Raw genomic sequence first — 11,311 nt, 5'->3', positions numbered from 1 at the left:
AACAGAAAATTAAATTTAAGCAATTTATTCATATTTTAGTATTATCTCTTCTATATACATATACATATGTATGACAAAAAGAAAGTAAAATACATTAACTATAAGAGAACTTCATACAAACATAGACATTTAAAGTTATTCAATAACTTTCAATTATAAACTAAAAAGCAATAATTTGCTACAAAAAACATTTAACAAATACACAGCCAAACATACATACAGTTAAAATAAAAAAAACATACTCACTTTAAGCCATATATACACCCTTACAGAAGGAAATGTCGTGGTAAAAACAAGCCAAGAAAATATTCCAAGAAAAACTAACTTTTTCCATTTGCTTAACATTACTTTTTACAACTTTGCACTTTAATGCGTTTCACTTTAACTAACTCGGCGAACAAATTTTCGTACTTCTTTTTGCTTTTTTTGTATTTAATTTTATTTAACTTTACTTTCGTACAATTTTATATTTTTGCGTTTTATACTAATGTAGATTTTATTAGATGCAGTATGGGAAATTGATCAAAAAACAATTAAATCTTAGAAATGTCGTAAGTACTGTATCGTTTTTCAGTATCCGTTAATTTCTTTGTGAAGAACGATAATGGTTTCCAATCATTACCAACTTTTTGTTCCAATACAGCACCAATAGAAAAATCAGATGCATCAACTTTTACAGCTAATTCGGCATCACTTATAGGATGAAAAAGTAAAGTAGAATTAGAAAGGCTTGACTTACATTTCTCAAAAGCTTCTTCAGTTCGACTACACCATTGAACAGGGCGTTTATCATTTTTAACTGAGTTTTTCAACAGGTTATTTAGTGGTGCTTGCTCGATGGCGGCTTGAGGAAGAAAACGTCTGTAAAAATTGATCATTGCAAGAAAGCGCCTTAAATCTTTGATTGTCCCTGGTTTAGGAAAATTTTCAACTGCTTCAATTTTACTACGCGTGGGACGAATCCCATCGGAAGATACTTGGAATCCGAGAAAATCGATTTCGTTTTTACCAAAACTACATTTACCTTGATTTACTACAATTCCATACTCTTGAAACCGATCAAAGATTATTTTCAAATGCTCTAGATGTTCAGTTGTTGATTTTGAAAAAACAAGTACATCGTCTATATAGACAAAGACAAAAGGCAAACCGCGAAGAACTTCATCCATCAGCCTTTGAAAGCTTTGGGCAGCATTTCTTAGTCCAAACGGCATTTTGAGAAATTCGTATAATCCAAATGGAGTTATAACTGCAGTTTTTGGAATGTCATCAGGATATACAGGAATTTGGTAAAAAGCTCGAACGAGATCCAGTTTTGAAAATACAGTGCACCCAGCAATATTAACGTTAGCATCAGTTATAAATGGTATTGGGTAACGATCTGGCACTGTTATTTTATTTAAAAACCTATAATCACCTACACATCTCCACTCACCATTTTTCTTAGGCACCATGTGAAGCGGGTTTGACCAGTTGCTTTTTGATGGTCTAATAATACCAAACTGGAGTAAAAATTCAAAATCCTTCTTTGCAATTTGAAGACGATTAGAATCTAAACGACGAGCTTTAGCAAAAACAGGTGGGCCAGTAGTTTCTATATGGTGGTAAATATTGTGTTGACTTTTTATTCCAGGAATTGCTGTAGCTTGATAGACATCTGGATATTTTAGTAAAAGTTTGTTATAAACGCTGTCATCTTGAATTAATACTCTGATTCCTAGAGATGGTGATTCTAAAACTTTGCCTGAAACATGTAGTAATGTTGTGCCATCTATCAAGGCTTTTCTTTTTAGATCAGGTAGTAGATGATAATACTTTAAAAAATCGGATCCTATTATGGGCTTTGAAACATCGGCAATAATAAAATTCCACGAAAAGTTTCTACGAAGTCCTATTTCCAGATGCAAAATTTTAGTACCAAAAGTACGAATTTGAGAACCATTAGCAGCAAATATTTTAATTCCTAATTGTGAATTTTTGGTTGACATGTGAAAGGTAGGAGGGATGACTGATACATCTGCACCAGTATCAATAAGGAAACATTTATTAGATACGTTGTCTTTAATGAATAAGCGACATGAGGAAGCCCGATCATCCGAAAATGTCGCAATATTCGAATGATTTTTTAGTTTTTTGAAAAAGAACAAGGTTTGTTGCATTTTGTTGCCTTATCAGCAAATCTGTTATGATACCAACACCAATCTTTATTACGAGATTTGCTTCGGTTTCTTGCTTTGCCAGAAGCTGAAGAATTTCTATTTTGGTACCGCTCAGTACTACGTCCACGCGAAAAATTATTCAATTTTTTTTCTAATGCATCAATCTTTTGACATAACATAGAAATATCAGGATTGTCAGGAGTTGATTTCATCTCAAAAAGTTGTGGTGATCGTAGACTCATAATTTTGTCAGCTTGATGTGCCAATGCGCTAACATCACTTACTTGACTTATAACAAGAATTGATCTGACATCTTCAGGCAATTGCTCCAAAAATAAAGTCTTGAGTAGTGCATCATTAAGTTGGCCAGATGCTAAATTTCTCATAACTTGAAGAAAATGTGAGGGTTTCTGATCGCCTAATTGATGGCTCTTTAATAGACGTCGAAGTTTGGACTCTTGAGATTCGGAAAATGTTCCAATTAAGCGGTCCTTAACAGCTTGATACTTACTAGTACCATCAGATGGAGGTGATTCCAAAATGTCCGAAACGTGTGGTAAAAAATTTGAGTCAATATTGCCAATAACATACTGAAATTTGGTTTCATCACGCGTAATACCGGATATTCCAAATATGGACTCAATTTGCATGAACCACAGCTTAGGATTCTCCTTCCAAAAAGGTGGAAGTTTGTGAATACTTGAAGCGGCAATATGTACATTTGAACCATCTCCATTATTGCTTGATGAAGCATTTTGTGTATTAGAAGCTGTTGCCACGGGAGAAGACATTTTATTTGCAATTTATGTGAAATAAATTAAAATATCGGGGTCACCAATTAAATGTGGATAATTAAACACATTTATTTATCAAAAATTTAAAAGAACTTCGAAAACTATTTATTGAAAAAACTACAAAACTTCTAAACTCAAATTTCAATGTTAGAATGATTACAAATTAATATTTTTTAAAATTAAAAAATTAAAAGTTTATAAAGGTAAAGTATATATTGTGTCCCCACAGATCTATTACAGAATCTTTGGTGAAAGTCCACTTTATTAAGTTATCGATATCCTAAGGGTGAATCAATTGATACCTAGCAGACATTACAAAGCAGACTTTCATCATTAACATTAGGCTAGGTTACATTTAGCCAGTGTTTCTAATAGAATATCCCTTAATGTTAAAAAAAAACTGCTACTGCCACTCAAACACATCCACATACTAACAAACACACTCACATCAAAACAAATTTACCACAATACGACTGCACACCATGACTTTCAACATTTAAACAAACCAACAATCTTATTGCCACTGTTAGTTTTTTTTTTTTGAATTCGTTTCTTTTGCTTTTTTTTATTTATTTTATTTTAATTTTTTTTTTCATTTTGTTTTTGTTTCATTATTTTATTTATTTTTGTTTTTGTAGCTTGCACAAATGGCTGGAGTTATGACCAAACTTGGTATGAAAGTACAATACCAACACGGGAGAATTGGGTCTGTTCGAAGGATTTGTATGTGACAAATGTTTTCGTTGTTGGACGCGTGACAGAAGTTGCGGGTTCATTTCTGCTAGGACAAATGGGTGATATGTAAGTCCAGTCAATACAATAGCATGAACTGGAATAAAAAAGAAAGCGGAAAAAATATAAAGTAGGAGAATTGAATTGAATTCAATTTAATTTTTATTTTATTTCGTTACTTTCTTTCTAGTCAATGTTTGCATAGTGAGGAAATAAAATTAAAATAAAATAGAATACATTAAATTTCATTATTTAAGGATAATTGAAAAAAAGCAGTTAATGCTTCCGCTATTTTTTTTTTCGCTTTATTATAGCTCTTTTTTGCTCATGCTTTATTTTTCCCTTTCTTTTCAATACTTATTTATTCATTATATTTTGTAGTGTTTTGTATTTTAGTTGTCTTTTTTTATACAATTTATTTTATTCTTTTTCATTATGTTTACTTTGCAGTTTTGGCCGTCGTTTTGTTTATTACATCAGTGTGATATTTTGCTCCATTGGCAGACTTTCATCAATTGTAACGACGTCCAATTATACTTGGTTCCTTATATTTTCCGGCTTGGCAGCATTGACCATCAATAGTTTATTTCAATCACCTCAAATTATTGGCATGGAAATATCAAGGGAGTGAGTACAGACTAGATATAAATTTAACTTCTTTTAAATAGAAATTCGAAATACATGCATACGTACATACGTTCGCTAGTTTAGTAACGCATTTATTCAGAGGGCTGTAGAAGATTTGATGAATCTTGTGTATTGTGGCAAGTAGTTGATAACAAGTTTCATCATTCGTTTTGTATTGACTGTATTAAATAGAATACAATGATTAACTTTGATTTATTTATTTGTTGCCTCATGTTTGTGTCGACTGTTTAGAACTTTTATCCATCCCCTGTCAGTTTTTTTCTTTTCGTTTTAATGTCCTGCTTGTTTAGTTTAACAATAGAGTAATTTAACGTTTCTATTACTTCAATGAAAACTGTCTCAAGTTATCTTTTGAATTTAGTGTGAAATAAATTTCTGATGAGTTTTGACAACAACGGGGGAGTTTTCTGAGAAGAATAGCATCAGAGTTTTAATATAATTTTACTAGTAATACTTTGATTGACTTTAATGGGGTGTTAACAAGAAACTTATTTCAAATTTAATCAATTTTTATGTGGAACTAAAAGTTAGTAGATAAGACTAATAATTGATTATTGTTTTTACAGAAAAGCTTACATTAGTTTGATTAATTATTAAGTTTGTTCTAGAACTTATCAGAATTATAGGTTTTATAGTACATACTACTCGACAGTGTAAAAGCAAAATGACAATTTTCCGATTTCCGTTAAAAGTTTTGTCGTTGTCTGGTGTTGATTATGACGATTATATAAGACTAGGCTATAGACCAGACTATAGACTAGACTATGGACTAGACTATAGACTTGACCAGACTATTGACTAGACTATAGACTATAGACTAGACTGACTATAGACTAGACTTGACTATAGACTAGACTTGACTATAGACTAGACTTGACTATAGACTAGACTATAGACTAAGACTAGACTATAGACTAGACTATAGACTAGACTATAGACTAGACTATAGACTAGACTATACTAGACTATAGACTAGACTATAGACTAGACTATAGACTAGACTATAGACTAGACTATAGACTAGACTATAGACTAGACTATAGACTAAACTATAGACTAGACTATAGACTAGACTATAGACTAGACTATAGACTAGACTAGACTATAGACTAGACTAGACTATAGACTAGACTATAGACTAGACTATAGACTAGACTATAGACTAGACTATAGACTAGACTATAGACTAGACTATAGACTAGACTATAGACTACTAGACTATAGACTAGACTATAGACTAGACTATAGACTAGACTATATACTAGACTATAGACTAGACTGTAGAATAGACTATAGAGTAGACTATAGACTAGACTATAGACTAGACTATAGACTAGACTATAGACTAGACTATAGAGTAGACTATAGACTAGACTATAGACTAGACTATAGACTAGACTATAGACTAGACTATAGACTAGACTATAGACTAGACTATAGACTAGACTATAGACTAGACTATAGACTAGACTATAGACTAGACTATAGACTAGACTATAGACTAGACTATAGACTAGACTATAGACTAGACTATAGACTAGACTATAGACTAGATATAGACTAGACTATAGACTAGACTATAGACTAGACTATAGACTAGACTATAGACTAGACTATAGACTAGAACTATAGACTAGACTATAGACTAGACTATAGACTAGACTATAGACTAGACTATAGACTAGACTATAGACTAGACTATAGACTAGACTATAGACTAGACTATAGACTAGACTAGAGACTAGACTATAGACTAGACTATAGACTAGACTATAGACTAGACTATAGACTAGACTATAGACTAGACTATAGACTAGACTATAGACTAGACTATAGACTAGACTATAGACTAGACTATAGACTAGACTATAGACTAGACTATAGACTAGACTATAGACTAGACTATAGACTAGACCTATAGACTAGACTATAGACTAGACTAGCTAGACTATAGACTAGACTATAGACTAGACTATAGACTAGACTATAGACTAGACTATAGACTAGACTATAGACTAGACTATAGACTAGACTATAGACTAGACTATAGACTAGACTATAGACTAGACTATAGACTAGACTATAGACTAGACTATAGACTAGACTATAGACTAGACTATAGACTAGACTATAGACTAGACTATAGACTAGACTATAGACTAGACTATAGACTAGACTATAGACTAGACTATAGACTAGACTATAGACTAGACTATAGACTAGACTATAGACTAGACTATAGACTAGACTATAGACTAGACTATAGACTAGACTATAGACTATAGACTAGACTATAGACTAGACTATAGACTAGACTATGGACTAGACTATAGACTAGACTATAGACTAGACTATAGACTAGACTATAGACTAGACTATAGACTAGACTATAGACTAGACTATAGACTAGACTATAGACTAGACTATAGACTAGACTATAGACTAGACTATAGACTATAGACTAGACTATAGACTAGACTATAGACTAGACTATAGTCTAGACTATAGACTAGACTATAGACTAGACTAGACTATAGACTAGACTATAGACTAGACTATAGACTAGACTATAGACTAGACTATAGACCAGACTATAAGTTTTAGTATATATTTATGTATATATGAATATATTTCATATATTAAAAAATGTTCTTCAATTGTATACATTTTTAACAGAAATTACCAACATTGCATTCTAATACACAAATAAATAACATTTATCTTTTTCTCACTTCCAGGGAAGATCGCAGTACCATTGCAATTTATCAAAGTTTTGGTTGGTCATTTGGTACTACATTGATGCCTTTGCTCTTCTGGTGGCTACGCGATTGGGAATCATTTATGTGGATAACGACAGTACCAACAGCTTTAGTCTTGATATTCTCCACGTAAGTTATTTTTCATACTTTTAAGCATAATTTCCATGTTATTGTTCTAGTAGTTACTATTATCCATTTGCCAGTTTCATTAAGGCAATGAACAGAAGTATGCAAAAATAAAGCAACAAAGAAAAGAAAACGAAGAAATAAAATCAAAAAGAAAAACTAAATTGAGGACGACTATAAAACTTTAAGCTTAAAAACTGAAAATAACAAAATAAGAAAAACAGAACTGATGGAATAAAAAAAAATCCAGCATATTGTTTGTTTCCCATTTAGTGGAGACGGTTCTTATTCCCACATAAGCAGACAACTTATACATACATAGATTTAAACAATAAATGCATGCAAGACTACTCTTATACATATACATACATATGGGAAATGTAACCATGTATGTGAATCCCCATCAATTCATTGAAGCATAACGCAATTGCACGATGTCTTGTATATTTGCCTTGTATCTTTTATATTCTCTATATTATAGGAATATGTATCTATAAATGTATGCGCGAGTGTGTACATCCATTTGTGTTCAAATGTTCAATTCATTTGAAATCCAATCAAATTCATTCGATTGTTTTCAATTTCTTTCGATAAAAAACTAAAACAAGAAAAAAATAAGAATCAAACTAAAAAATAAAAACCCGGAACCTTTTTACACAATGTTTTGTTTTATGGTCGAATTGTAGTACGTTACGACCGTACTAACTATGGTTGATACTCAACACATCATACTACCCAGTAGTTTTTGAATCAATGTATAGACTTTTCGACAAAGCACTAACTGTTTTGAATTTATATATTTTAGCGTTATTTGTAAGAAAGAAAGGAAGTCAATCATCACTTTCGTGTCCCTAAGTAATCTACATAGTAAAATTTAGTTAGAATTTATTTAAAAAAGTTATTTAATATTACATGATTAAGCTTTTGTTTAATTATAATGAAAGTGAGATTATAGTCGAATGTAGTTTGTAAAGGTTTAGTTCAATTTCTCTTATCAGAACCAATAGTTAGTTCAGTAGCATATAGTTAGGTAAATTCACCCGTACTGCTGAGTAACCCGACCTGCTGGGTAACTATACTTACTATACTATGTATAGGTCTCGTCTCCATAGCCTGACAGTAAGTAAAAGCATGTATGTGTGTTTGAGTGTATGTTGTGTTCCACTGGTTTCCGTAATTTTTTATGCTGTTTTTCTCGACAGTAACTTTGTTTCAATTGAATTTCCTTCTTTTTTTTAATACTTTGTTTGTTGTGTTGTTTTATTCATTTTATTTGTATTTTTTCTTTATTTTTTATTCTTCTTTACTTGATTTTTATTTTTGTTTTTATATTCTCGTATGTTAAATGAAAAGATACGTCATTGAATCACCACGTTGGTTGATTAGCAAGAAGCGCTTTGGTGATGCGATTAGACAATTTAAGAAAATTGCCAAAATCAATGGTCGCCAGTTTGATATGACGGAAAAAGAGTTGGCTCAAATTTACTCTCAAACAAAGGAAGAGGCTACCTATGGCATTGCATCATTGTTTAGTGGTTGGCGTTTGGCTAGAAATACGGCTATAATGGGTTTCAGTTGGTAAGTTGCATTTAATTTTATAAATTTAAAGTTATTTCTTCCAGTACATGGAAATGGTACGAGATAATACAAGGAATCAAAAATGCTCCCTCATAATTTGCGTTATTTTTTCAGCCAGCTATTGAAAAATCACTACTTTTTATCTACACTTTGTAGAACGTATACTTGTTTTGTAATTATAATCAAAATAATTATTACGTATACGTAATATTTTAATATTTTGAAATTACGTATACGTAATAAATATTCACATAATTTTGCTTTACACCTGTTCCATGATATTGAAAAGTAAATTTGTAAAATTCCTTCGAATACGTATTGGCTCACGTTTATTTCGTCTTCAAAGATCAAAAATTGTTTCTTAGTTTTTAACTTTTTTCTTTCTTTATATTTTTGTGTCTTTTAAAAATATTTAGGTGTGTTGTAGCGGTATCTTACTTTACTTTAGTTTTGTTCAGTTCTCGCATGAGTGGAAATCCCTTCTTAAATTTCCTGCTTCAAAGTATCGTAGAGATTCCAGCCTATTTGGTGGGCAAATATTTGGGTAAGTAAAGAAGAACATTTATAAATTCTGTAAATTGCAAATGTCTTATTAGCTACCAATTCATGAGGATCCGACTATAATTGGTTCAAAATAACTGCATAATGGACTTAATGAGGACAGGCAGTTCTTTTTGTGCTAATCAATCTGCATTAAATGCAATATAAAAAAATTATAAATGGACCAATTTGTTGGCATTATATTAATAATAGACCGGTTTTAGCCCCCTCAAGTATCTAATTTATATTTGTGTTCTTTTTATCCACATTTTACTGTTTATTATATTCGCAACGTTAAAAAATGTATTTCTTTTTTATATTTTCTTAATTGATGCTACAGGTGATAAATTTGGACGCCGTTTTACTAATAGTCTTTCATTCTTTATATCATTTCTTGCCTGTTTACCGGTAATATTTTTGGCAACGGGTAAGTGTTTGTCTTCCGTTTTCTTAACTTATCTTAACTTTTAATTTATTTTATTATTTTCTTGCTTCTTCTTAATATCAACAAACGTTTTACAGAGGAAAAGTACGAATTTGTTGTAGTGGGCTTGGCGGCATTTATTAAGTTTTTAAATGCGGTTACATTCTTTACGGCCAGTTTACAGGGCATGGAAATTTATCCCACGTGTATGCGCCAGACTGGCATTGCTCTTGGCACCATTTTGGCGAATGCTATCGGTGTTTTGGCACCGTATCTTGTCTATTTAGGCACCACCGTCGACATCCGCAGTCCCTATTATATTTTGGGTACATTATTCTTTCTTGGCGCCGTCGGTGCTCTCTTCTTGCCCGAAACACTGCACAAAAAACTGCCCGACACTATGGAGGAGGCTCGTCAATTTGGCATAAACGATGTAAGTTTTTTTTTCCGCACAAACTAAAAAAAGTTCACTGAATAAGTTTATGAATAGATGAATGAATCTATTGAATGTGAAACTATCTATTACGTTTAAAGTATTTGTGTGTGTGTGTGCGCTTCAGTGTAAAAACGTCGTTTAGTTGCTAAATTTACTTTATTTTATGTTTTTTTTATTATAAATCCAACAACATGTTTTGCTTGTTCATTTTTTTATAGAAATTCTTCAGTCTACCCAAGGCGCCAGCAGCCAATGCCAATTCAACAGCCACAAGACAGGCGGCTGATGCTGCTATGGAAAAGCTAAATCAGGCTCAATATGCACCCTAAACTTTATATATAAAATTTTATGTTTATTTTTTGTTGTAGCATTAGTTTTTGTTGTTGTTGTTCTAAACAACAACATCATCATGATTTTATTTCGCAAGCATGATTTAGCATTTCAGTATTCCGATTTTTTCCGCCGTTGATGTCGTTCCTACTAATTAATGTGTAAGATATTTTTTTCGGTCGTTTGGTTGGCTGGTTGTTTGTCATCCTTTTGTTGCATATAATAGAACAGGAATAGAAGGAGGAGGAGAGCAAGAGTCCTTGTTGTTGTTATTCCATACAATGTGTGATGTACTTTAAGTCGTTTTCTTAAGTTTTTATTACCTAAATGCATAATAATGTTAAATTAGTTTTATATACAAACCAACAAAAAAAAAAAAAAGAAAAAAGCTATACGAAAACACAATAATAAAATAATAAAAAAAGAAACAAAAAATGGGATAAACTACTTAATTTGGTTTTATTTATAACGTTAGAAACGATGCAGCAGCATTCAGTTCGTGACTGTCGCATTCCACTTTGTCTTTTGTGTTCAGACAAAACAAACTCTTGACATGTTTAAAGTAACATCATACATTCATGTGTAGTTTTTAGTTTTATACTCCAAAATTTTATTTACATGTCGGCAAAAAGCATATTGTAGTTGTGGGTTAAGGAAATGAAATTTGCCTAAAACACCCACTAGAAGTTCAAAGAAGTTAAAAATACTTCTCAGATTTGGAGTTAATTATTCATCAGTTTTATAGTTAATGTTGGTTTAATGTGTGTATAAAATTAAACACACAG

At 31.6% G+C, this 11,311-nt stretch overlaps 1 protein-coding gene across 3 annotated transcripts in view; it reads left to right on the top strand.

The window, feature by feature from the left end:
* LOC119603716 (carcinine transporter-like) overlaps positions 1–10,971 on the top strand; it is a 26,310-nt gene extending 15,339 nt beyond the window's left edge. For all 3 annotated transcript variants that reach the window (XM_037955863.1, XM_037955864.1, XM_037955862.1), the window contains exons 4-11: positions 3,592–3,754; positions 4,136–4,312; positions 7,072–7,221; positions 8,572–8,796; positions 9,213–9,340; positions 9,677–9,763; positions 9,859–10,193; positions 10,415–10,971. In XM_037955863.1, the coding sequence (XP_037811791.1) occupies positions 3,592–3,754; positions 4,136–4,312; positions 7,072–7,221; positions 8,572–8,796; positions 9,213–9,340; positions 9,677–9,763; positions 9,859–10,193; positions 10,415–10,525 (1,376 nt within the window). In that variant the 3' untranslated portion in view covers positions 10,526–10,971. The remainder of the gene's footprint in view (positions 1–3,591; positions 3,755–4,135; positions 4,313–7,071; positions 7,222–8,571; positions 8,797–9,212; positions 9,341–9,676; positions 9,764–9,858; positions 10,194–10,414) is intronic.
* The last annotated feature ends 340 nt before the right edge of the window (positions 10,972–11,311 follow it).

This window comes from Lucilia sericata, unplaced genomic scaffold, assembly GCF_015586225.1.
Source record: "Lucilia sericata isolate MDLA Ls3-8-SP2 unplaced genomic scaffold, ASM1558622v1 Contig000331F_arrow, whole genome shotgun sequence".
Taxonomy (NCBI): domain Eukaryota; kingdom Metazoa; phylum Arthropoda; class Insecta; order Diptera; family Calliphoridae; genus Lucilia; species Lucilia sericata.
The sequence above is the reverse complement of the archived record's forward strand: the minus strand, read 5'-3'. Positions and strand labels throughout refer to the sequence as shown.